Source organism: Aptenodytes forsteri, unplaced genomic scaffold (assembly GCF_000699145.1).
Source record: "Aptenodytes forsteri isolate BGI_AS27 unplaced genomic scaffold, ASM69914v1 Scaffold76, whole genome shotgun sequence".
Classification (NCBI taxonomy): domain Eukaryota; kingdom Metazoa; phylum Chordata; class Aves; order Sphenisciformes; family Spheniscidae; genus Aptenodytes; species Aptenodytes forsteri.
This window is the reverse complement of record NW_008794444.1, coordinates 6358362-6385275: the sequence shown is the minus strand read 5'-3', so window position 1 is coordinate 6385275 and position 26914 is coordinate 6358362. Positions and strand designations below refer to the sequence as shown.

The window sequence follows — 26914 nt, the reverse complement described above, 5'->3', positions numbered from 1 at the left end:
GCAAGTGCGAGGGGCCTGGGCTGGCGGAGCTGCTCCCTCCCCGTGGGCACTGCCCTCCTGGAGGTGCAGTCACTGTAGCCCTGAAAAATAGGAAGCGACCCGGGGTGCTCGTCTGTGGTCCAGTTTCCCTCCTCTGGGGAGCCGTGGCCGTGGGCCATGTTTGCAGGCTGCGATCCGCCATCCTCAGCCTCCGCCTGTGCCCACCCGGCTGTACCAGGGTGACGGGCCTCCTGGCCTGGCCTGCTCTTCGCCACTGCTGTGCCGGGACAGCCCAGGGCCGAGACGCTCATTCTGCAGAGGGGTGCTTGGCGCCACGGTGGTGTGTGTCTGCGGGGCTGGAGCGGAGCAGCCCGGCAAGGAGAAGCTAGTCAGGGGCTTGCTGTTTTGTGTGAGGGCACTCTCCACTCCTCCCCAACTCTAACTGCCATGGATGCTCCAGTCTCGGCTGCAGCTTCAACGCCAGGCAGCTCCCTGCGGGGACAGCCTCCTTCTCCATCCTGCCGCCTTTGCATGCGGGCAGCTGCCTGCCCTGCCCAGAGCTGACCCGGTCCGGGGCTGTGAAGCTGCTGCCATGGAGGCCTAGGGTGTGCTGGGAGAGGACAGACAGATGGATCAGGTCCCAAGCACTGAATCCGCATTTGTCCTCGTTACAGTCGACAGGGCTGGTAAGATCCACCAAGACCTGTCCATAAGCCCCCTCTGCCCTCGAGGGACTCAGCGCCTCCTCCTAATTCAGTGTCATTGGCAGGCGTACATGGTGTGCATTCACCTCCCTGTCCAGGTCACTGATGGAAACACTGGAGAGGACCAGCCCTAAACCTGAGCCCTGGGGGACAGTCGCTGGCCACCAGCCAGGTGTTGCCCCATTTGCTACAACCCTTTGAGCCTGACCCTTCAACCCGGTGTTCGCCCATCACATTGTGTCCAGCTCTCACCGTGTGCTGGGCATTTTGTCCAGAGGATACTGTCAGAGACAGTATCAAAAGCTTTGCTAAAATCCAAAAAACCCCACGTCCACTGGTGGGTAACCTCGTCATAACCTTGTCGTTCCAGCTATGGTTTAAATTTACGTCTCCTTATGTCACTGTTTCATCTTGTAACAGTATTTCCAAACTTCTAAATGCACCTTGCTGATTTGGTTTTAATCTTGTATAGCTCTTCAAATGAACTTGGCTGAATCCAAGCACATTACTTTAATCACAGCTACAAATCTAAATTAACAGTATTAAGTTAGCAAATCTAAATGAGCGTGGTGTCCCCAGCCAAGACTGTCTGGGGACCCTGGCAGTTGTGCTGTGGATGCCCTGAGCTGCTGCGTCCATTTGAATCTGGTACGTGCCAGATCTAGATTAAAAGAGAAAAGTCCTGCCTGGAAAGGCTGGGTGACAGCCCATGGCTGTGACTGCGGCCGCCACGTCGGGAGGTGGCCAGCGGGGCATCACCAGCGGGGTTTGGGGGTTGGAGTGTGCGGTTTGCTCTGCTGTGCTTCCTCCTCCCCTGCTCGGCATCACCATTCTCCTCCAAGTCCGTTTCACCTGCAGGACCACCCCGAACTGCAGTGCTGGCACGGGCCAGACGAAACTGAATCCACAAAACGTTTTTGAGCACTGCCCGGGAAGTTTGCTTTCTGCCACAGTTAATGGTAGCAGTAATGGTAACGGTTATGGTAACAGTTCCCAGCACTACAGCAGTGATAGGCCATGCCCGCAGCAGCATACTCAGCTGAAGACCTCTTTTTTTTTTTTTCCCCCGAATGGGGACTTAAGACTTGGAATCAGTAGTCATGAAAACCTACAGCCCCCAGTATCAGGAAAAAAAAATAAATTGATAGTGCTGAAGAACAGGGTTTAGAGGCTGGTATTTTCACTCATCCTTTTTGCAACTTGGTGGCTCCTCTTAGTTTGCATGGCACTGTGGATGGATTATGGTCGGACTGGACAATAGGAGCAGTAATTATTGTACTGACGTTAAATGTCTTTAAATATCCATGACAATTCAAGACTCCTGCTTATGGCTAGCTGTGAAACTTTATTTTATTTTAGCTGAGCTTCGTTAATACATTTCTGGGATGGTAATGCGTCTGAGTAATCCGATCTGTACACGTATAATTTTATCTGTCCCGAAGGGAGACAAGTGCTTCATTTCCAACGCGGAGTCCTGCTGAGGTCCGTTGCTTACGACTGCACAAGTTCCCTCTCGGACACGTAGGTGCTTCTCCGCAGGACTGTGCTTCCTCCCGCCCGCCTGCTCCGTGGAAGAGCATCCGCCTTCCCACCCGCCTGCCCACACCGTGGGGGGGACGCTGACGCAGGGCTGCGCAGAAACCAGCGCCGCAGCTCTCGCGGAGTTTTTGGCGTAGTCACTGATAGATGATTTCATAGCTGGTGTGGGCACTGTTGTTATCTTCCTTGTTTCCATACTCTGTGAGGATCCTGGATCTGGCAATGTAAGAGATAAGGCTAATGGAACTGTCAGGCTTTCTGGGAGAAGAGTGCAGCGCTGCTGGTTGTGGCAGCTGGGAGAACAGCGATGATCTAAAATTAGGCCATGTTCCATTTTTATTTAGATCCCTGTTGTTGTGGGGGCTTTTCTTGTTGGTTTTTTTTTTTTGTTTTATTTGCATTTTTGGCTTTTGAATGACATAAAATTAGCTCCTGAGTTTATTCTGAAAATAGCATTAAGAGCTTAAATGTTCGGTGGAGATGGCTATAACCCATTGAACTGCCATGATTTAGAGGCTGCTGAGAGTTTTAGCTTAGCAAGTGAAGCACACATGAAACATCCCTCATTTTCAATACATAAATGGCATTATGGCAAAGTAACTCCAGACCATGAGGTCAGGAGCATCTGTCTGAAAGCTGAGTGCCTGGAGTGGAGGTGCGTTGAACAGCGGGGATGAGCTCTAGCAGGAGGGGCCTGGAAGGCACTGCTGTGCCATTTACGGTGCCACCAGCCTCTTCCAAATTGCTTTGTCATCTGGATATAAGTGTCTGTGTGTATATGTGTGTGTATGCAAACATACATATCTCTCAATTGTTCTTCTGGAAGGTAGTATAGAAGCTCTTATGTCAGGATACGGAGAATGGTAAAGACATCGGGTAACAAGATGAGGATGACACACCGTTACATGAACCTCAGTTTCATGATTTAACCACAGACGGTTTGTCTTTGCTTTTTCATTATGTGATTTGCTTATCTTGCAGAGACTAACAGACGTTTGCTCTCCCTTACAGGCTCTTGAACCTGATCTACAATGGAAAAACTGCTTTTGTTTCTGCTGTTCATTGGCATAGCGGTGAGAGCGCAGATCTGCCCAAAGCGCTGTGTCTGTCAGATTTTGTCTCCGAACCTTGCCACCCTTTGTGCCAAGAAAGGGCTCTTATTTGTTCCTCCCAACATTGACAGGAGGACCGTGGAGTTACGGCTGGCAGACAACTTTGTTACAAACATTAAAAGGAAAGACTTTGCCAATATGACCAGCCTGGTGGACCTGACGCTGTCCAGGAATACAATCAGTTTTATTACACCTCATGCATTTGCTGACTTGCGCAATTTGCGGGCTTTGCATTTGAACAGCAACCGATTGACTAAGATCACCAATGACATGTTCAGTGGACTCTCCAATCTTCACCACTTGATACTTAACAACAACCAGCTGACTTTAATTTCTTCCACAGCTTTCGATGATGTTTTAGCTCTTGAGGAATTGGATTTGTCTTACAACAATCTGGAAACCATCCCCTGGGATGCAGTGGAGAAGATGGTTAGTTTGCACACTCTCAGTCTAGACCACAACATGATTGACCATATTCCTAAGGGGACCTTCTCCCACCTCCACAAGATGACCAGGTTGGACGTCACGTCTAACAAACTGCAGAAGCTACCGCCTGATCCTCTCTTCCAGCGAGCTCAGGTACTAGCAACCTCAGGAATTATCAGCCCCTCGACTTTTGCGTTGAGCTTTGGTGGGAACCCTTTGCATTGCAACTGTGAGCTTTTGTGGCTGAGGCGTCTTTCGAGGGAAGACGACCTGGAGACCTGTGCTTCTCCCACGCTCTTGTCCGGCCGGTACTTCTGGTCAATCCCTGAGGAGGAGTTCCTGTGCGAGCCTCCTCTCATCACCCGGCACACCCACGAGCTGCGGGTGCTGGAGGGTCAGCGGGCAGCGCTGCGGTGTAAGGCTCGGGGGGACCCCGAACCAGCAATTCATTGGATTTCACCTGAGGGCAAACTGATTTCAAACGCAACGAGGTCCGTGGTGTATGACAACGGGACGCTCGACATCCTTATAACGACGGTGAAGGATACGGGCTCCTTCACCTGCATTGCTTCCAATCCAGCTGGGGAGGCCACGCAGACGGTGGACCTGCACATAATCAAACTCCCCCACTTGCTGAACAGCACAAACCACATCCACGAGCCTGACCCCGGCTCCTCGGATATCTCCACTTCCACTAAGTCGGGCTCCAACACGAGCAGTAGCAACGGGGATACTAAAGTCAGCCAAGATAAGAAGGTGGTCGTTGCAGAAGCAACATCCTCTACTGCTCTGCTGAAATTCAATTTTCAGAGGAATATACCTGGGATACGTATGTTCCAAATCCAGTACAACGGTACTTACGATGACTCCCTTGTTTACAGGTAAGGCAGCCCCAGCCCGCCTGTGCGGGGCCCTGCCGGGCTGCTCGGCACTGACATGCTGCCCCCGGCTCCGGGCAGCCCCCTCCACCAGAGCAGCAGTTTCCCGTGCCGCGCCGGCCGAGCAGAGCCCTGCCTGTGGCAACAGATGGTGGGAGTCTCGGGAAAGACTCATGCAATTTTCTACTCGCAAATAGGGAAATTACCTTGAATGGTGTTATTTTTAGATAATCCAAACGGACCTCTAATCCTCTGAACTAATCTGATTGGCAGAAAGGTTGTAAAGTTAGATGAGTCAAATGGATCTTAATGCTCACAGCTTTATGAAAACACAGGGCAAAAGGTGTCCATAAACGCATTCCTCGTAGCGCTTTCTGGCGGTCTCTCATGCTGGTGGTGTGCAGAGAGGCACTGTGCTGCCGGCTGTGACAGTCACACCGTTCAAAACTGTCTTTGGTAATTTCTTCTACGTTTTTGATGTGGTCACTCTCATGGGGGGCTCTGCCATGCAGAGCTGTGCTGGGGGGCTTGGCGGTGACTGCTGCTGCACCAAACGCAGGGCAGCAGCTGCTGCAGAGATGGTGAGCAGCCCTGCAGGGGTGGCGGCAGGAGCGGAGGAGCTGAGCCCTAGTGGTGGTCACCATGGCAGGGGGCTGCAGCACACGGCGGGGAGGTGCCTGCGGGTCTGCCGGGTTCATTGATGCTGATTTCCTTCTCCCCCAGAATGATACCTCCCACAAGCAAAACCTTCCTGGTCAACAACCTGGCCGCTGGGACTGTGTACGACCTGTGTGTCCTGGCCATCTATGATGACGGGATCACCTCGCTCACCGCCACCAGGGTCGTGGGCTGCACGCAGTTCACCACCGAGCAGGATTATGTGCGCTGCCACTTCATGCAGTCCCAGTTCCTGGGTGGGACCATGATCATCATCATTGGTGGGATCATCGTGGCCTCTGTGCTCGTGTTCATCATCATCCTCATGATCCGCTACAAGGTGTGTAACAACAACGGGCAGCAGAAGGCCACCAAGGTCAGCAACGTGTACTCGCAGACGAATGGGGCTCAGATCCAGGGCTGCAGTGGGGTGCTGTCTCAGTCGATGTCCAAGCAGGCTGTTGGGCACGAAGAGGGCATCCAGTGCTGCAAGGCTGCCAGCGACGGCGTGACGCAGTTGCCGGAGACCGGCTCCAGCCAGGAATCGGCCACCACTACCTCCGCTTTGCCTCCCGCCTGGACTTCCAGCACTTCTGTCTCCCAGAAGCAGAAGCGAAAGTCGGGGCCAAAGCCAAGCAGCGAGCCGCAGAGTGAAGCTGTCAGCAGTATCGAGTCCCAAAACACTAACAGAAATAACTCCACTGCCCTGCAGTTAGCTAGCCGTCCCCCCGACTCTGTCAAAGGGGCCCCCACGTACAAAAGAGCACAATCAAAGCCAAGTAAGTTCCTCACTTTGCCAGCTGACGCATCCCGAGCCAAGCGCAGGCTCTCCCTGGGCGGCGAGCTGACGGAGTCCCGCTGCCCCGGCAGCGCCCGGGGCGCAGGTGGATTGCGGTCCAAAAGGAGCATGTCCATGAACGGGATGCTAGTCCAGTCAGACAGCTCTGATGTGGATAGTGGAAAAGCAACTTTCTCCAGTTCTGAGTGGATATTGGAAAGCACTGTGTGACCTGCTTTTTTTTTCTTTTTTTTTTTAATTTTAATTTTTATTTTAATGAAAAACAAAACACCAAACGTTGTGTGAAACTCCCTCTCCCGGGGAATTGGATTTGGAAGTCCACTGTTGTCTCGCTGATTAATGGCTTGTTCATGCGGGGTTCTGTATAAGCCACCCAGTGCACACAGGGTTTTATTTAGTTTTCATTTGATTTTATTTAAGAAAAAAACCGAAGGCAACATTCAGACATTAAAAAAAAAAAAAAAGAAAAAAAAGATTAAGGGGTGAAAAAAAGCATGAAACAGCACCAGTGCCTTCCCTACTCTAGGACTGGCTTCCTGGTTCTGCAGTAGCAGAAAACAAAAGAGTTTTCACAGAAAAAGCCTTTTATAAAGGAAATTAAATTTCCTCCAAACTAACAAATAACCACTTCTGGATCAATCAGTAAAATGATATTTTTTAAAACGGTCAGACTGTATATTTCTTTTCCGTGACAATGGTGTTGCCTTTGTTTTTAGGCAGATGCTGTACAGAAACAACAACGCTGTGTTGTTTTGTTGTGTAAAATAAAATATTCACTCCATACACCAGCCAGCCTCGCGGTAACTGCCTGCCCAGGAGCCGTGCCCGGGGCTGGCAGGCTCCGCTCAGCGGGTCCCACTGTGGGGGCCAGGAGGAGGAGGAGGGTGCCGGGGCGAGGGGTCCCGACAGGGTCCAGCTCGCTGGGGCTGGGCGTCGGTGCAGCAGCCGGGCTCCACTGCCGGGTCTCCCCGAGAGCGTGCCTGACCCGCGGTCCCTGAGCATCCCTCATCCCGCGGCAATGGCTTTGCCTAGTGCCAACGCTGGAAAGAAACGTTGCCGTTCAGCACCAGCGCTCAGGGCAGGTGTCTGCCCGTTGCTCCCAACACACGCAAGGCCTGGTTTGCTGCTCCGTTTTCAGAGCTGGCCCCCGCCCCGGCCAGTGAAGTGCAGTGCAGTGCAGTGAAGGCTGTTCCCTTCCCATCAGCGCAGGTGCATGGAGGTGTGAAACGTGGGTGAGGGGAGCCTACGGGAAACGTGGGAGTAGCTCCGCATCCCAGCTGCAGCGGCAGGCATCGCTGCAGTCCTGCAGACCTCCTTTGGGGCAGGGAAATGGGACTTGGTGGAGCTCCAGGCAGAGTGCTGGTGCCTCAGGGTGCAGGGGAGAGAGCCGAGCAGGGGCAGCGAGCAGGGCCGGCAGGTCGACCCCGGTACTGCAGGGCAGGGCTGCGCAGACGGGTACGTAGCCGTTCAGCAACTCATAGTGATGATTGATCGGGATGATGATGGTCGTCTTCTTTCCTAGACTTTTTGGGGCATATTTGCTGTAAACTCTGCAGTTTGTTTCAGTTCTCTTTAATTCCTGTGCACAATGAAGGGACTGGAAGATGTTCTCATCTTTAACCTGCTGTTTGTGGTGCATGTGGGATAGGATAATTTCAAGCCACTATGTAAGGATGTAAACAATAGGTGATAGCAGTTGAAAATCCCATGTTGTGAGGATGGCAGACGTGCTTCTGCTGCTCTGCTCATTCTAAGGCGAAAGCTACAATTAATATTAAACAAACTCGTATGGTCATCATGTTTAAATCAGAGCCAGCTTTAACTCTGCAACATTAGTGCATTCTCAGATGCCAAACAAAAGGTTTCGTATGGGCTTTGCGGCCATTAAACTGATAGAATAGTTAAATTTTACACCCTGTGTGCTTGTTCTTGAGGGCAGTGTAACCCAAGCAGATGCCTGAAGAGACCCTGGCTCTAACCAGGGCAGCAAGCCGGCCCCGGAGCAGTCGTGGCAGGGAACGTCTCCCGGCAGGGAACGTCTCCCGGCAGCCCCCTGGGTCTCTGCCTCCGAGGCCCCGCGGCTCGGGGCTGACACACGCGCCAGGTGACCCCTGTTGCTCTCAGCCATCGTGGGTTGCTCTCGGCGGTTTTACTGCCTGTCGTGGAAAAACAGTCTGGGTGGGGGTGGTGTGAAGGACATAAAAAGAAGAGGCTGTTTCTTTTTTAGAAAGCCCTTTTTCTTCGCAGGGAGCAGGGAACGTCTCCCGGCAGGGTCTCTGCAACATTAGTGCATTCTCAGATGCCAAACAAAAGGTTTCGTATGGGCTTTGCGGCCTAAAATGATATAGAATAGTTAAATTTTACACCCTGTGTGCTTGTTCTTGAGGGCAGTGTAACCCAAGCAGATGCCTGGCCGTGGGCGGTTTTCCTGCCTGTCGTGGAAAAACAGTCTGGGTGGGGGTGGTGTGAAGGACATAAAAAGAAGAGGCTGTTTCTTTTTTAGAAAGCCCTTTTTCTTCCCTTGGGAAATGCAGACACCAAAAAGGAAATAAAGCCTCAAAATTAGAATACCCGCTTCCTACTGGAAAAGTTTAAAAAAAAAAAAAATCCCTCCTTAGATTTCTCTGGAAGTCCACGTTCTTCTCGAGGGGCTGTATGCGCAGAAACTAGCTATTAAAATACTGCACCGTCAAAGGCAGTGATGTATTTGTCCAAGTTCTGGTAGTCTGACAACGAAGGCATTGTCAAGTACAGGAAAAACGAGTGCTTCTGTGCCCCAGCAAGAAGCTGCTCTCCGCAGACAGTACCTTCACTTTGCGCTTGGGCATGGAGGTAGTTTTAAAGGTTTTCTGCTGAGGTATTTGTTTCAATCATGCATTTTAAAAACTTCAAATGAAAATGCTTTATATGTTGTCTGAAATTGGACGTAAATGTGTCTAATGTTTTGTGAAAGTGCTAAAATATTAATAGCTTTTGGGGATTTAGGGAGTCTTATTTTTATATTTTTAATTTTTTACTCAAAGGAATCATTTTCTGAACACTGAAGCTGAGTGTTCTGGCCACAGTGCATCTGTATAAGCAGCTTAGAAGGACCATATGCCCCTGCATTTGATTTAATTCTCTGCTAATAGTGTAGGAACAGTTAGACCTGGATAGCTGAGGGTTCGTCTTGTGCAGCTTTCTCTCTTCGGCAGAGAGGAGCATCCCTTGGGAATGCACTGGGCATGAAATCTGCCATTTCCACTGGAGTAACTGCAGCAGGACAGTTAATTTCATTCAGGCTTGATTCAAAGTGTGGAAAGCCTTATGAAGGAGGAAATTCTGTCCTTTCTGTTCTGCAAAACCAGAGGCTGCCAACAGTTTGAGGCAGAAAGTGCTGCAATACTCCTTGATCAGAATAACTGGTACGTCTTTGTTCAGAGTGCAGTACTGCAACGTTTTCTAGTGCTTCAGAAATGAGAATATTAGTTCAATAAACCCAAGCGGAGTGTTCCCCGTCGTAGGTGATGGGAGCTGACACGTAGGGCAGTCCTGGGGGTGTCGGGGGAACGGGGGGTGCATGTCTGCGGCTGGCCTAGCGCTGCAGTCCTGGCTTCACCCCAGGCTGCAGACGGGTTTGCAGACACCTGAACCAGCAGGTGCAAACCTGCCCCTCGGGGCATCGCCCAGCCTGCAGGTCTGCTCCCGTGATGCTTCTAGAAAATAGATTAACAGAGGTTTTAGCCATGAGATGGTGTCTTTTTTCACAAGCACCAGAGGAGGAGAAACTGCTTCAGAAATTTGTTTACTCTTATTAAAATTGCTGGCACATGCTTCCTCTTACACCATTTTCTAATCCTTTTCCCAGAGTATACGCGTTGTGTTAAAGAGAGCTGGTACAAACAATATTGGGATGGGGAAGCAGGGCTTTGTTGGGTGAAAAGTTTGTTGTGTTAGTTGTTTTCTGTGCTGCCTTTCCGCTTGTGTTCTGGGCACGTTTTTTACAGTGAATATATGGTACTGCTCCGCCCTGGGTGCCAATGTGGCTTTATTTCTGCCAGTGTGTTCCTGTGTGTTTGACAGCCCACCCCACCCCACGCACCGGGGCAGCCCTGGAATAACGAACAGTGAACTGGAAAGTGATGGCCCTGTGCCCTGTGCCGGGGAGAGGGGCACGGCCGCCGGCACACACTGCTCCGGCTGGGAAGGGCCCAGCAGCCCCTGCTGCCTGCACCGCCACGGGGTGGCTGCTGCCGGGTCACGCTGCCTGCCCAAGGGGGTCCTACCAAGGTGCCACCACGAGGTTGGCTTGTCCCTGCCAGCTGCAAAGCTGCTGGAGGCTCGAGGCTTGCTGCCAGCAGTACAGGGATGCTCCTGCCTCCTGGGGACCATGAAAGCCCCGCTGGTCAATGCTTCGGGACTGCACAAAGTGTCTTCTAGTAACTCCTTAGGCACCTGAGTGCAGTCGCTGAGCCAAGCAGCCGCCTGGTGTTGAGCATCCCGGGCTGGTGGAGAGACACGGAGCTGTGACGGCCGACAGTCCTGCCGCCGCTGGCACTCGCTGCGCACATGCCCTTGAGAAGGCACAGCGTAGCCCTTCCTGTGCCTCTGTGAAACCGTACCCAGAGCCACAGCAGGCACCCTGCACAGAGAGGGAGTGCGTTTCTTCCCCCAGTAATTGATTCAACCAGCAGAAGTAATGGTCACAGCTGCTGTTACTTACTATTGCTTCTCCTCCTATTAATTGAGAGGAACTGGAGTCTTGGAGGTACCGCTCACAGAGTGACAACATCTGTCAGCATTGCAATAGCTCAAGAACATTTACTGTCCTGTTCTAGGGTGCTGCTTGCAACAAGGGGTGTGCTATTGCTCTCTTAAAGCAGCAGTAACAGCAGCCACGAAATCACACAGTACCTTTCCCCTGGTAACTTAGTAAGTAATCTTAATGTTGGTCGAAGTTCTGGTTTAAAAGAAGCAAACCATGGCAAAGTCAATAGGGTCCTGCTTAGAGAAAACATGTATCCCGTATTTTCCTTTTGCAAATGTGTTTCTGCATGCCTTGCTGCGCGTCAGGGTGTCTGGACCTGGTGCCAGAGCCTGTGCTGCTGGATCCGGCCCGTGCTGGGTAAGTAACCCATTGCAGCACCTCTGCCCAGATGGGGCTTCCAGGCGGCAAAGTGCCGATTCCTTCTGCGAGTCGTTCTGTAGTGCTACATGCCCCTGCTGCCGTTGTTGCCCTCAGAGCTGAATTGTCCCTCTGGGCATCAGGCACCCACCGAGGGGTCCAGCTGGCGCCAGCCCACCCTGCACGGGCAGCAGCGTTGTCTTTCCTTCCGTGCAGGCTGAGGGCAGGTACATTGCATTAGGTGTTGAATGTCAGATTAGATCAACTCTGTAAATAAGAATACATGTGCCCTATACTGACTTTTACTGTTTGAATGTGGCTGTGGTCTTGCTTTCACAACAGTCCATGAAACAAAAGTGCGCAGGTTAGTGGGGCTGAAGTGTTACATGTTAAAGCACCTACACCTTGGCATCAGTAACACAAGACCAACAGAAGGCAAATCGTACTGGTCTTGCTGACTGTAGACTTTTAATGTAATTGATTTATTCACAAGAGCTGGGCGTGAAGGCTGCTGCTGTAGCAAGAAGGAAGCTTAGCTTGGAAGGAAGGAAACTAAAGAGGGAAAAAAGCAAACGTGGCACATGGCTGGCTGCAGAGAGACCCCACGTCGGAAACTTTGTCTGTATGAAAATGAACAGAATAAGCTCCTGTTTTTGGTGTGCTGGAACAAGCTGTGTCACCTCAGGTCGTTTCAAGTGCAGCACTTTAGAAAGCATTCCTGTCATAAATCTGGAAGTTGAGACCATGTTGGTGTGCCTAGCTTGGTGCCAAGCTGGTTTTCCTTCTGGACTGCCAGTTTTACGTGTGAGGGCCAGATTGCTTCTCTAGAGGAGCCCGCCGTGTTTTGTTTGCAAGCCGTGCAATCTCTTCTGCAGGGGAAATTTCCATTGGGAGAGGGAAATGAGGAAAACCAGTAAGGGTTGTGGCCCCAGCCCCCTTGGTTTCCACGGGAGGCCCTTGGAGGGGGTTGACGGAGGGCAGCACCAGCCTGCCCGTGGTGTGGGCACGCAGGACCGGCAGACCTGAGCCTTGGCTTCACGCGGTGAGTCTGTAGGCAGCTGGGAGCTGTAACCTGCAGCAAACCAAGGATGAATTTAAAGCATGGTGTCTCGTTTGTATTTACATACTGCAACTGCAGCTTTGCATTCCCTAAGGTAAGTGAAGCCGTGCTGGGGTGGCAGGGAGAGAGGCTGGGCACAGTGGGACTGCAGATGAGGCAGTGCTCCTCCTGGTGAAAAATAGCTGCCCTGTGGGCTGTCTGCTACGCCATGGATCCCTTTGGCGCAAACGATGTGGGAACTCAGGTCAGGACAAATAGACATCTGCACATTCTGTCTGAAGTGACTTTTTCTCTTGCATGTAAACCTCATGAAGGCAAGTGCCGGACTCGTGCCTATCCACTGCTCCATTCTGGTCTTTTCAGTTCTGTGCAAACTTCTGAAACTATGCAAAGAGTTGAAATCCTTGCCATGGAAAAAGGTGCAGCCTCAGTGAGGGCAGAAGCAAACCTAGAAACTGGAAAATTCTCTGATTCTGGAACAATGAGCTTTACTGGTTCCGTTTTGGGTTTTTGGGAGGTTTTTTTGTTAGTTTGATCGTCCCTTTAGCAGAAGCACTGCTGTGCCAGCACTTCCAGCTGGGGCCAAAGCTGGCTGGTGGTGGCTCGCTGAGCCCCAGGCTGGGGATGCCAGGTGCCATTAACCCTTTTTCCCATTAGCCACTGTGCTCTGCCTGCCGCGCCCCAGCTGCCGCGGTGCTGGCGGCACCCAAGCCGGCAGGGTGCCGGGGCCAAAGGCAGGCTCTGCTCCCTGCTCCCTGCCCGGGGCGGCTCCGCGGGCAACTCCCAGGGCTGTCGTTGGTACGGTGCCGTGCTCGGGCTGGCCCTGCTGAGCACCTCCCAGCACCGCCTGCCCCACGGCAGGTCGGCTTTGGCTGTGGGGAAGAGCCAGATCCTGCTCCTTGTCCCCTCACTGTTTCTGTTTTGTCTCTTTGCACAGAAGCCGGGGCTGATCTGCAGGACGCCTGCCCGCCTCCGCTTCCCGAAAACGTTGCCGCTGACGTTCTTACTCGGCAGAAAACAATAAGATTCCAACTCACTGAAGATTAATGTGTTGCACCACTCTCACCCCGCTGAAACCTTTACTTGAAGCTGCAGCCAAAGCCAAGAGCCCGTCGAGGTTGGCTGCGTCGGATAAACTTTCTTCCCCCGTTCACAGATTACCCATCTCCCATCTGCCACATTAAGTCTAAATACCTTTTTTTCTGGTGTCCAAGGTTTTTATAAAACTAAAAATTATGATGAACAATCTGGTGGCAACAGCTGCAGTCCCAAGTCATGTTAAATGTCGCCAGTGGTGAGTCCACAAACTGTAAACATGGTAGCTTATATCACCTGAACAAATAAATGTTTTACTATGATGGCGTGGGCATGGTGGTTGATCCGGAGGGTTTTGCCCAGCAGCAGGCATGCCCTTCTGTGCATGGTGCTGCTTCTCCGCACCAAAGGGCCCCATGCTGCTGGTGGTCCGTGCGCCCTGCAGGCGATGGTGGGGGGGTCACCCGTGTCTCTAAAGCGTGGGGCGGGCGAATGCCTCCTTGCTGCCTGCGAAGGGCCCGGGGCTCTGCTGAGAGAGCAGCAGCAAGCTGTGCCTGGCCCCAGCCCCAGCTCGCGGCCGCCGGTGCTGCCTGCCCAGGATGACCGGCTGGGTCAGGTACCGATGTGGCAGGAGAGCTGCCCAGCTTTGCCCCTTGGGGCTGGGCGATGGCATGGGCTTTGAGCAGAGGGGGAGTGCCCTGTCTGCCCCCGCCCGCTGTGAGGAAAGCCCTGGGGCACCAGGGCTGCTGGCCCCGCAGAAACCCCCTCCCTTGCGGCCAGGCAGGGAACCTGGGACATGGTGGGTTATGGCACTGTGGGCTCCTGCAGCGCCATATGCCGGGAGTGCCACACAAACGGGCAAAGCACCAAGCACCGGCGTGCCGCTAGCTCCTGTGCCATGTCAGCCCTAACACGGGGAAGCCTGGGGCGGGGGGACAGCTGGCGACTGGCCTGGGGCTGCACCCCTCCTACGGCTGCACCAGCCCCTTTGACCATGCTGCCAGCCCAGCATGACAGCGGGTCTCCATGTCACGCCTTGCTTCTCAAACAAGACCAAGGGGTTTTTTGTTTTTTTCTTTTATTCCTCGTCAAGAATCCCATATGGCTTACAGATATAATTATAGCTTCTATGAAAACCACAGTGAATCAACCAGCTTTAATATAACTTCTGAAGAACAGATTACAGCTAGTATAAATATTTATTGTTGGCAGGACTGGCTTCACATCAGCTGTGTGAAGGGCAGGAGATGGAGCTGCCCAGACGTGGCTCCCCCGGCCCAGCTGCTCCCCGTGGAGGGGACTGGTCCCACTGGTGGCTTCTGCCATGCTGTGTGGATGATGGACCTCAGCCCGGGCAGCTGGCTAAGCAACTCGCCCACGGTTTGCCCATACCAGCAGAGACACCAGCATCTCCCCAGGACAAGGCAGCCCATGGGAGGAGAGTCTCAGCTAAGCCAGGAGCCTCATCCTTTGGGTTTCCTCTAACACTTTCTCCTCTGGTGGCTGCAGAGCTGAGGGCTGCAGAGCCGAGAGCGGCAGCCAGGGTTCACCCTAAGGCGTCAGCCATGGGGATGCCAAGCTTGCCGGTGGGGCCCGGCACCCAAATGCTTGTGCATGTGCAGAAAACTCAGTGCTGGTCTGGCCCCACGGGCTCTGGGGATAAATGGTCCTTGTTTCATCCAGTGCACAAGAATGCCATACCAAAGGGAAAAAACATCGATTTCGATCAGGAGTTGGACTCATCACTCTTATTCTCACAAAGTGTGACCGGGGATCTTTCTGGTGCTGCACATAGCCTGGATTTTATGTGGATTATAATACAGCACTCTTCCTTTTCCTTACTGTATAGTGTAATTGGGGTTTGAATTCTGGAAGAGGATGAGCCCAAAATAAACTACTTTTCAATAAAATGTTTAGTGGAAATTGAGTCCACAAACTCATCACCTCTCCTATGCAGACCGAAGTGACTTCCCTGGTGAAACTGCAGGACAACTGACTTTTCTCAGAGCAAGCAGACGACAATCCGGTCTGCAAAACAGCCAGGCAGAGTGAATCCGTGACTCAGAAGTGTGAGTTACAAGAAGAACTGAGAGGCCGCTGCTTCCTTTTGACATCCCGCATTAGGCTGTGCAGCTGCTGAAACCCTTATTAAACCAACAAGCTCCAAACTCTTGCTGCACAGACCGTATCAGCTCTCAGGATTTCATTTCACATTAAAATCATGTTATTACCCTCATTCAATGGCTCCAATTTCAAGCTTTCATGCACATAGCAGAGCTGCTTTTCCCTTGTTGATTCCTTTCTATATCCTTTTAATTAATTGTCAAGGTAAGTTCCACCTGTCAGCTCAATGTTAGTTAGAAATCCAACTTTCACTGTGGCAAGATTTGCTGAAGTTGTGAATCAAATTTTCGAAAAAAGCCCTGGAAGATCTGTGGAATAGAGCATGCCAGCTGTACACTGTCATTAACAGTCCTGTTGGTGGACCAGCAATAGGGGCTGCTTTGCCTAGGATGGCTTTAGTAGCATTTCATCCATACATTCAGAGATTAGAGGAATATCATTGTATCAACAAGCAAAAATGACCTGTTATAGAGACCCAGAACTTGTATACTTACTGAAGAATCATGCAAATCATCTCAGTTGATAAAGCTGAAGGAAATTCTGGCCCACGAACAGCATTTTCTTATTCCTGGTGGGCACTGCACCAGCTGACACTTCATGCATCAGCATCCTCTGCCCAGCCTGGGATGCAGGGTGGGTTTCTCCCCAGGCAGGCGGCTGTAATACTTTGGAGGCTTTCTCTGTGAGTGATGGCATGGGCCTGACACCACTCGGTGGTCAACGTCTCAGTGTTACCACTGGTGCTCACCAAAGTCAATGAATGGATTAATATTGGAAAGTGCTTTTCTTAATAGTTTCAGAAAGGTCAGGAAAACATGTATATACGCACTGAGGAGCTGGTCGTCCAGGAAAGGCAGATGGGGATGCAGTCCCCCCCCGGCCCCAGCAGCCTCCTGGGGAGCTCAGGCTCCCAGGCAGCCCGGAGCACCGCTCACAGGGTCTGCGTGAAGCCCAAACGATGGTGGTGTGATGAGTTACGTCTTAGTGCTATTCCAGGGCATCTTCAGTGAAAAAAGCCCAGACGTTACAGCCTGCCAGCATTCGTTACTGCAGCGTGCACTCAGTTCTTGCAGTCCTGCAACACACTAGGGAGAGCTAGTCAGGAATTTTCTGACTAAACCTTGTTTTCACAGAAATACATAGATTTATCATGGTCTTGTTCTGTTTTTGTTGTTTCTTGGTTTTGTTTTCTTTTTTATTCTGTGGGGGAAAAATTAATTGAAAAAATTTCTGTTCAGAGACCAATTAAACCCTAGAGCACCCTGTAGAGGATCGGTTCCTGAGGAGTGGGAAACCAGATTTGACTAGATTTGCAGTGGAGATTTGAGCCTCCATTTTCCATGTCTAATGCAAATGTCATTCAATATTGGCCCCAAACTGTAACCCCAAACTAGTGTGGGCATTTTTCCTCCTCCTCTCTGCTCCTGGCAGGAAGCAAATGGCATATGGCGTTCTTACTGCAACCGAAGGACTGCAGTGAGGGCTTCAGTCTTACTCAGCTGCCATGAATTGCTAATGAGTTATTGATTACTATTGCTGCAGGGCGAAGCTGGGCCTTTGGCTGCTGTGCCTGGGGTTCCCTTTTCCTGCTGTCCCAGGAGTGAGGATCGCAGGAGTGTCCTCGCACTGCGTTTCAGAGAGAGAGGCCATATCCTGACTGCAGAACAGCCTTACAGCACGGCCCTAACCTCACGGCACTGAGAGAACAGCAAGGTGCCCTGGTTTAACCCTGTCTTTTAGCCATTGCAAACATGGGCTCAGGCTGTCCCAGCAGAATGGTGTCGCCCCAGCCCCGAGAAGCAGTTCTCCGTAACTCTCTGTGTCCTGTGAGTGAAGACGTTCTCTTTTCACACTGATGGCAGAGTGCCGTTTTCACAAACCTGTGTACCAGGCAGACAAGTCTAACGCCCGAGGAGGCATGGACCCTATGATTCTATTGAATGATTCTATTGAAATTCTATGATTCTATGACCCAGGGACCAGCCATGGGTGCTGAGGATGCATCCTTAGGATTAAACACCATTGAGTTTAATAGACACTGCTAACAACTTAATTGGTCTTTTTTGGTCGGGTTTTTTTTTGTTTGGTTTGGGGTTTTTTTGTTTGCTTTTAATCTCCTGAAACTTTATGTATGACCCAGGGACCAGCCATGGGTGCTGAGGATGCATCCTTAGGATTAAACACCATTGAGTTTAATAGACACTGCTAACAACTTAATTGGTCTTTTTTGGTCGGGGTTTTTTTTGTTTGGTTTGGGTTTTTTTTGTTTGCTTTTAATCTCCTGGAAACTTTATGAGACTACAGAAGCACTTCCAGGCTGCACTTCCAGGTTGTCCATCTATGATAGGATGGCCGGGTCCTGGGGCAGCATGGAGTCTGCTCCTCTGGGATGCTTTCATCTGGGCAGGGGATGTGCACCGTGCAGGAGTTGGGTGCGCTGCAAGCCAGCCTCCTGATTGCTGCCCCAGCTGCGGGATTTCCAGAGGCATTTTCACAGAAATTGGAAAAATTATCCATTTTGTTCACACATCCCGTGCCAGTGGCTGTTGTCTGTTTAGCATGTGTGTGGAAAGAAAATAGCCAAAGAACCTGCTGAGTCCTACTCACTGCGATGCTGGTAAATATCCTCCTGCCCTTACCTATTCAGAGAGTGCATTTTACAAGATCTGCATGGTGGCTGCTCCTTATGTACCTCTGCAGACCACCTACAGCCGCTGTGCGTCATGGTGCATGACAGTGCCCCTGTGCATCTCCTGCTTCAGTCTGGGACTAGCTCACCTCCTGAGATCCCCCAGCCCCAGGAACCAAGTTGCTTCAGCACGACCCAGCTTGCCACTAGGAAGTCTTTGCTGTGGGCTGGCTTGCGTGGCAGCCCTGCCAGTTGTCCCTGCACATGGTAAGGTTTTACACCACTTGATTTCCTGAAGCATCATCACTGGCCATTTCTGAAACAGGATTTCCTTTGTGGTTGTTTCCCTTTGCAGTTAGTAGCCATTTCTCCGAGCTTGGTCTAAGACCATGTTTAATGGGCTCCCTGGACATGTGCAAGCACGCTCCCCTCTCAGTGCTCCTCCAGTTGGGGGCTGCGGACAGGCTTGTCTTCGCTGCGAGGTGTAACGTCTCCCAGTGGGCTGGGGGAAACTTAAATGGGACACAAACAGGCTGCCCTGGCTCCGTTTCTTGGTGCCTCTCCTATTTCCTTCTGTCCTGTCAGAGCCCACCACAGACTCGGAGCCTGCTGCAAGAGTTTGGTGGTGAAGGCTGAGTGGCACATTCCTGCTTACACACTGGTCCAGGGCTGCTCTCCAGCATCACCTCTGAAAAACTCATCAACAAAAGCCAGTGAGAGAGAAGATGAGGTGGTCACATGTGGTCCAGGAAGCCCCCAGGACAGCCACTTGCTGCCAGAACTGCTGGTGCTCCTTACCCACAGGGTTCTCCCAGGAAGACTCCAGGAGAGCACGCGTTGTCTGTGGACCATGGAAGGACACCAGGCAGCTGCTGAGCATGCTGTCAGCCTCCCTGGCGCCCTTTCCACACCTTGGATGGGGTCTACGTGTGCCAGACTACTGCCAATAGTCAGTTGCAGGATATAGTGTCTTTGTATGGGGTGATGACACCTTTCCCAGCTGCACAAGATGGACACAGTGACAGAGCAGAATTTTGTCTTCATCCAAAAAGCCTAGTGGAAATTAAGATGGGAACTGAATACAGAAACAGTCTGACAGTGGGAATCAGGAGGACTGGGAATGGTGGCTGGAGACATTCAGTCCCCTCCTTTCCAATTGCAGGGAACAACGTCACATAATCTTGCTCCTAAATGAATCAGGCCCTGCTCAAAGCCTAGTTAGATTTCTCCTCTCTGCAAGCCCTCCTGAGGGATCTTTCCAAGATGTCCATCAGACATTTCTATTTGTTGCCTGCTCATGCCATTTCTTTTTTGCTGATATTGCCTCATAACACAGATTATAACTTTTTTTCACCCCTAGGTGTTTTTCTTACTAGCATACCTGTAGAGTGTGTCATACCTGCTCTTGTTCAGCTGGTTTCCCTTAGTCCCTCCATCCCCCTTGTAATTATTCCTGTTCCATCTCCTGCTCCCCCTCCAACTCCTCTTTCTTCACTCTGATAGTTGGGGTTTTGCACACCAGGGCAAAATTTGCCCGGTGTCACTGCAACCACAGTTATGGCTCAGTGGGAGGGTTTGCGTGGGCTGTGGTTGCCTGTTGCTCCATATCTGTTCTTCCCAGGCTGCCCCTGCAGAAGGGGCCACTGCTCAGCACCAGGCTGGGTCTGTGCACTGCAACTCGCTCATAATCTCGGGCATTTTTTTTCTATGACATCTATTACATTACATATTCATGTCTCAGAAAATCTTTAGGACTCTGCCCTAGGATACTAGGCTCAGTCAGGTGTGGAAAGCAAACACATTAGACTGTCCCAGGGCAAGAGAAATACCAATCACAACCCTGCCCGTGTCCCAAAACAACCTATGCAGCAACAGGTTTGGACGACAGGATTGATAGCAATGAAGATGCTTTTCCTCCATAGCACGTGCAGTATCAGCCCTCCTTGCCAGTGAAAATGTGTCCAACTGTTATCTGTCAGCAAAGATACAGTAAGAATGACTGGGTATGCTGGGAAATCAAAGCAAGGAACTGCCTTCAGTCCCTCTACCAAAATACCAGCCGTCTGCTGCCATCTCCCTTGGAATCAGCACCCATCGCTCTTGGTCCTGCCTGCAGGGAGCGAGCAACAGTCTGTGTCCCCAAAACCCGACCAAGGTAAAAGGAAGGAAAGGGAAACTGCCTCTTAACTTTAGTGATGAGTACAAGTTTCAAAATATTCAGAAAATGTTATTTGACCAAGTGGGTGAACAGTGTGGGAATGTGGAAATGATTCCCGGTAACCTAACTGATATGTTCCCAACGCTGCAGTCTCATTGGAAGTGGTGCTTCGAACAAAAACTGTTTCAGCAAAACCATAGCTATAGCTTACTGATACCAGACATGAGTAACTCCTTTACCTGTACTGATGAAGACTGAAACCAAGAGGTCAAAACACAGTTTTAATTTATTAAAGAAGTCTTTCAGCGATTCTATGGAAGAAAAAATAACTGATATGTTCCCAACGCTGCAGTCTCATTGGAAGTGGTGCTTCGAACAAAAACTGTTTCAGCAAAACCATAGCTATAGCTTACTGATACCAGACATGAGTAACTCCTTTACCTGTACTGATGAAGACTGAAACCAAGAGGTCAAAACACAGTTTTAATTTATTAAAGAAGTCTTTCAGCGATTCTATGGTGAAGAAAAAAAAAAAAAAAACAGAAAAAATTTGCCAGAATTGGGGATAAAGCCGAGAACACACAGGGACAAGCACTCATAAATTTGTCCTGCCCTTTTCCTCACACCTCTGGCAGCTCAGGCTGGCATCCCAGAGGAGTCTGCTGGCCGCTAAGTGGGGGTCTCCAGGAGGCACGGGGTGCCCTGACTCTGCGGGGCGCAGGGTCCTGGTGCTGCGGGGGCTGCACCAGCCCCATCCCACAGCCACAGCTCTGCACAGAGCCCTCGCTGGGAAGGGCTGCACAGAGCCCTGCGCCACACCTGGGGACGAGCTGCAGCAGGGCACCATGCTCAAGGCACACATCAGTGTGTTTATTGCAGCTGCTGCCCATGAATGAAGATACCTCCCCGTGTGCTGGTTCAGCACTGGAGGCAAGTGTTATTGATGAAGCATTGGTTATCAAGGAGCAGAAGGCCCAGCCACGCATTCCTGTGCCACACGGCTGGTGCTGACCAGAGCCCTGTCCCGGCAGTGCACTCCCCCTTTCTACCCTGCCGACAGCCCCTCTCTGGTGTTTGCTTTTCCAGCCGGTCCCTGCCAGGTCTCACGTACCATGAGTACAACCAGAAAAGTCAGGGGCTGAGTCAGAGCCTCCAGAAGGAGGACGCGAGAGGTTGTCACTCCCTGTTAGTCTGATGGAGCAGAACGTGTCCCCATGCCTCTGTACCTGTGATACACGCATGCTGCCCAGGAAAGACCGCACCAGAAACTCCAGCAAAGGGCAAGCTTCCTTTAGGAGCACTAAGGTGAGAACTCGGGGCATCGAAAAGCTTCCCAATCGGGATCATCCTTCTCAGCCTGTGACAGCATGTTTTAGGAGAGGTGGCACTGACCTTCCCAACAGCACAAGGAAGCTGCAAACACCTGAGAAGGTGCCTTCTTCAGAGGAGTGCCACCACTTGGCTGCAGCTCCACCTGCGTTACCGTGGGCTCGGGGTCCAGGGTGAGAGCTCTCTGCTATTGGTGTTTCTGGGGGCTGCAAAGGGACCTGCACAAACAGAGATGGTGAGTGCACCCTCCAGTTCCCACCCAGCCGAGATACACTGGGAGTTCTCAGGCCCGTGGGAAAAAACTTTAATCTCTGAATTGTAGGCCACCTTTAAAGTTACCACATGTTTTCCAGTAGCTTTCTCCATAAATTATTTTGTATACATGAAATCTGAGGTGGACTGGTTCAGCGTTGACACAAACCATTGGATGACGGTTGTCAAACAGGCTCCTAAGAGACCTTCCCTTGCTACAAGACAGTAAAAAATGTGTGAGGTAAGGAGGACGTCAACATGCTGCTGTCATCTGCCTTGATGCAGACATTTCACTGTTGATTAGTGACACTGCAACCCCTTTCTCCAGTTACGTTGGAAATAATGTAGTCCTTTGGAATTATTTCAGGTTGCAATATCCACTGCCACATCTGTGCTCACACTTCTGAATAGCATTAATTATATAGCTCTTAAACATTCATTCTTTTCTAAGTTGTCTAATACTCAACTTCATTATTTAGGAGTATTCATCCCTAAAAAATTGTCTGACCTTTAAAGTCCTAAAACCCTACTGAATTTTAAAATACATGGAATCTAATTTGTGTCTGGGCTGATCTCCTGTCACTGTCTTGGAGGACAAACGTGGTGGCAATGGGTAATTCACTGCTGGAACCAAACCTCTCCTGAATGTTAGTGAGATCAACAGATTTTTGTGTATTAGCATTTTGTGCCCGGCCTCTGGGGGAAAGGTGGGGGAGAGGCAGGACTTGTGTGGTCCTGTATTGCCTTGCCAGCTGCTGACTGAGTAGTTTGGGCTGGACATGGGGAGATACCTTCCTCCCCCTGGGCAGCGGAGCGGGAAGGAATGCCTATGGGATCTCTGTCCATGGAGGTTTTTGAGAGCCAACTGGGCAAAGCCCTGAGCAACCTGGTCTGAGCCCAGAGCTGGCCTCGCACTGAGCAGGGGCTGGGGTAGAGACAACCCCCCGGGGGGTCCCATCCCACCTGCGTGGTCCTGTGTTTCTGTGAGTCAGCGCAGGACCAAGGGGGTGGTCTTGGCCAAAGGTAATGGTTATGCTGGTCTGGTTCACTTTACTTCCAAGTTTACTTCCCAGGGAAGAGTCATGCCCTGGCCAAGGCGGCACGTTTCCCTTGGCTGACTCGGACCGATGGGGAAGGGAAGTTACATGAACACCTGCAGAGGAGGGGACAGCACTGCCTTTGGGGAACAGCTGTTACCACTGCTTCCACCACTCTGTCCACATGAGTTATTTCAATGTTTCAGCTTGCAGTTGTGAAGTTTTCTTGCATGGGCAAGTATAGCACTAACGGTTTTCTCACATCAGCTTGTCGTTGTGCTTGGCAATGGCACCGCTTGGTAGCTTTCTATGGTGACCAGCTTGCACCCACAGCATAGTCAAAGAGAAGAGGTGAGTCAAGGTGAATGTGATTTTCAGGTAAAACCAATGTATCTTCCTGTGCTGTAAATCAGCGCTGATGCATCTCAGGCCTCTTTTATAGGACCTTTGGTAAGGGGTCTTTTTAAGACAAAGGACAACATCAGCCTTCGCCAGCAGCAGCATGACGGCCACCACGGGGCACAGGGCTGGCATGGGGCCGGGAGCCTCTCATGGGCTGGCACAGCCTTAGGGAATTTCTTGGAAGTCCTTCCCTTGCCTTCCAAGGTCCTGCCCAGATGTGGTGTGAGTTTGGGCCCGAATCAGCAGTAAAGCCAATGCAGCATCACCAGCAGCACTTGCAGCAGTGGGGCTCTTCCCCTCCCATTGCTGTTTACCTTTGTGGCCCTCCTTGTATGGTAGGGAGGGAAGGCAAGTCCTTTACATTACAGTTAGCCAACAGCCAGCTTTCCAAGCATCTGCCACCCCCTGCCTTGGCACATAACACATTGTCTCAGTTAATTCAGCCTGCAGGAGACACGGGTGCCCCTCTCCACCCCGTCTGCTCCCCTGCCGTGACACTGAGTCTCCACAACCCCCAGCAGAGAGGGTAACATCCCCTCCCAGAGCAGGGGGCTGCTAGCTAACCCACTGCAAGGGGAAGCGCATGCTACATTGAAAGTAACTCCAAAATACCAAACGTGCACTTGTGTTTTCTCCCAGGGTTTCACGTTGACTGTGCCTTGTCCTAGGGTGATGAAGCCCAATGCCAGCCAACGAGTGGTGCCTATTGCAGCTGGAGAGATGAGGATGACAGAAACCAGCTGTCCGCCCTCCCAGCCTGCAAACCAGCCCACCAGTGACCTGGTATAAAAGTTGCCCAACTGGGGCTGGGGAGGGAAATAAGGAAGAGGGGTGGAGTGAAGGGGTTGCATTTGATTTGATTTGATTTGATTTGATTTGATTTGATTTGATTTGATTTGAGAAACTGAGCCAGGAGCAGCACTGGGATTAACCTACAGAGGCTTCCCAGGAGCAGCTTAATGCACATGAGAGGTTTGTCTGCTTTGCTGGGATGAAAGGGCAAGTTATAAAAAGGAAGAGATGCCATCCCAGAGCATGTCCTGGACAGCCTTTCCCTCAGGGGTAGGTGGCAAGAGCCCTGCACAAGTGCTGCCTGTGCCGGAGGAAGAAAAGCAGTCCCAAAGCCTGAGGTGGCTCTGACTTGTGCTGTGCTGCACGGGCAGGCAGGAAAGTACACAGAGGTCAGTGTTGGTACTTTGAATGGGTTTGTGTGAACAGGTTCTTTCCAGTTGCTGTATAACCCCCCAAGCCCAGCTGTGGCTGGCACAGCTGTCTGTAGTCCTGCTTGCACGTGTGTCCAGGAACGGGCTCCGTGACTGCGTATTGCTTGGGGGTCGCAGTCCTGCTCTCTCCTGCCAGCAGCTTCTCGCTTCCCTGTGTTTTGGTGCTAGCAGAGCCCTGACCCCGTGGGTGCCGGGAGGCTGTGCTCTGGCTTAGGGGGTCCCTGGCATGTCGGTGACTCCTCATGCCACACAGCTCAGCAAAGCTGAGCCCTTCCAGGAGGTGGCTTGTGCAGCCCTGCAGGGCTGAGAGCTCTGCCAAAGGCAATGTTCAAAAGCCTGTCTGCTGTCAATAGCTTAGGTTTTCTATACAGAAGTTCACAGAACTTCAGGATTTTTGGATGTTAATAGATTGCGGGAAGCTGAAGATCCATGGCAGCGTGGTTTCTTGCATGGGCATCAGGGCTCCTGGCTCTGTTAAGTGGTTGTTTCAGGTGCTTGGCAGAAAAACTGCACTGTGCAAGAGCAACAGCTCTGTCTGACTGGGCTGTACCATCAGAGTAGGTAGGCCCAGTCCCCTTGTTTGATGGAATGGTCTAAGGCTGTTGAGCTTTTGTTTTTGGGTGGTATTCAGTTCTAGGAATGCAGGACTCCTGAAGTTTAGTGCTTTCCACAGCCAAGCAAACAGCCTGCTGAGTTTTTGTCTCCTTGGCTGAGAAAGAGGAGGGTGAGGGATTGTTCTCCTGTGTCTTTGTCAGTTTTTTACTTTCTCTGATCCCTTACTGCTTTTGCATTCAGGAGGATGCGGAGGGTGGCAGTGCTGGGGGGGTCTGCGGGCACTGGGCTCACTGGGATGGTGTGAGAAGTGGCCCAGCCTGGCAAGCACGCCTCTGGGCACTGGCCTGGAGGGATCAGCTCCTGTGTCAGGTCACTCCTCTCGTACCCTGAATGTTGGCTGCATCTAACTGTAACCGCAAAGCCAAGCGCAGCCCATGGCTTGCTTCTCGGAAGTGTTTTGGCCCCCAGGGAGGACTGCCCACGCAGCTTGTCTGGGTGTGCCATGCTCTGTGCTTACCGCTGATGTGCTTCCCTCTGAAACCTGCAGCCTTCACAACCCCTTTAGAGGAAAGATTTCTTTCCCTACAAGTATGTTGTTTGTTGTGCAGTTCACCGAAACCAGAGAAAATTTAAAATCAAATATGCGTGTCTAGCATTTTTGTCAGGTTGAAACCAGCTATAACGGGTAGGTGGAAGGCAAACACTTAAAAGAGCATTTATTTTGTAATGACTTTAAAAAACATTCTTGAAGTAAAAAAAAAAATAGTTGTAGCTTTCTGAGAAAGCTTCTTTCTTTATAAAATCTAACCTGGGGTTCAGATTGACCTGACAGTCCTCGCACAGCAGGTCATAAAATACATTCAAAAAAGTAGAGGAGGGCAGGCAGCTGGAGGAAACCTGTGGCTCTCAGTGCAGTGACAGTCCCTGGGTGCTCTCAGCTTGGTGCTCGTACGCTCCACAGTGCTGTGCCAGCTGCGTGCTGTGCCAGCTGCTTTTGAAGTCATTAAATAGTGAATATATCTGACACCATATATCTGACACCACAATTAGAGTCATCTCTGGAGAATAATGGTGCTGTAAAGCACAACTGTGAAGATCACTATTTTAGAATATGCTGCATTGTAGTTCCTGTTACTTGTGCTGGATAAACTTTTGTCTGTAACTGTTGAATAACAATGCTGCATTTTAAACAGAGTTGAAATATATTTGTATATTTTTGCTGATGTAGTAGATAAATGTAGTGCACAAGTATCTTTTCTGTCCCTATTACTCCCTAACATTAAATGAACAAATAAGTAGTCTAGCTCGTATGTGAAGATGCAGGTTATACTTCGAAGTGATACAGCAGGGTACAAATTGCAAATAACGTTTTTGACAGGCTGCAATAAACTGAACTTAAAAAATCCCTGCTATATAGAAGAGCTGAATCTGTTTCTCGTTTGGAAATAGAGGCAGCATTCTTAATCATGCACCGACTTCGCCCGAGGGACACGGGCACACTGGCCCAGCGTGCTCCAGCTCTGTGGAGGTGTGAGTGCCTGCCCTGCTCTCTGAATTTCCAAGGAGTTGGGTGTGCTGTCCCATTCCCCTCTCCCCAGCCTATCAGCAATTAGGCAAAACTGCTGTCTAATAGCACTGTAGAACAACACGTTACTGAGTGCTTTAGATGTAGGAAACAGGAATTTGACTAATAAATGGCAGGTTAAATGCAGCAGTTAGAGGAGACTCAAGTAGTGCTGCACCAGCAAAGGTACAATACTAGCTCCTTGGTTCAGGATGCCTGTTATAAAAACTGGGACTTTGGTTTACAGTGCGTGAGAGGGTGTCAGGGGAGGCCCCTGGTTGTCCCGCTCATGCCTTGTGAGCGCCCGCAAGATGAACCGCTCCATAATCTTCCCCGGCACCGAGGTCA

General features: G+C 51.0%; 1 protein-coding gene across 2 annotated transcripts in view; it reads left to right on the top strand.

The window, feature by feature from the left end:
• The window catches only part of LRFN5 (leucine rich repeat and fibronectin type III domain containing 5), a 15775-nt gene extending 2470 nt beyond the window's left edge, over positions 1-13305 (top strand). Inside the window, exons 2-4 of one of the 2 annotated variants that reach the window (XM_009289869.1) lie at positions 3249-4641; positions 5362-6074; positions 13196-13305. In XM_009289869.1, the coding sequence (XP_009288144.1) occupies positions 3249-4641; positions 5362-6074; positions 13196-13305 (2216 nt within the window). Of the gene's footprint in view, positions 1-3248; positions 4642-5361; positions 6305-13195 lie in introns of those variants that run through there. The other variant, XM_009289868.1, reaches the window with a different exon arrangement.
• Positions 13306-26914: the final 13609 nt, after the last annotated feature.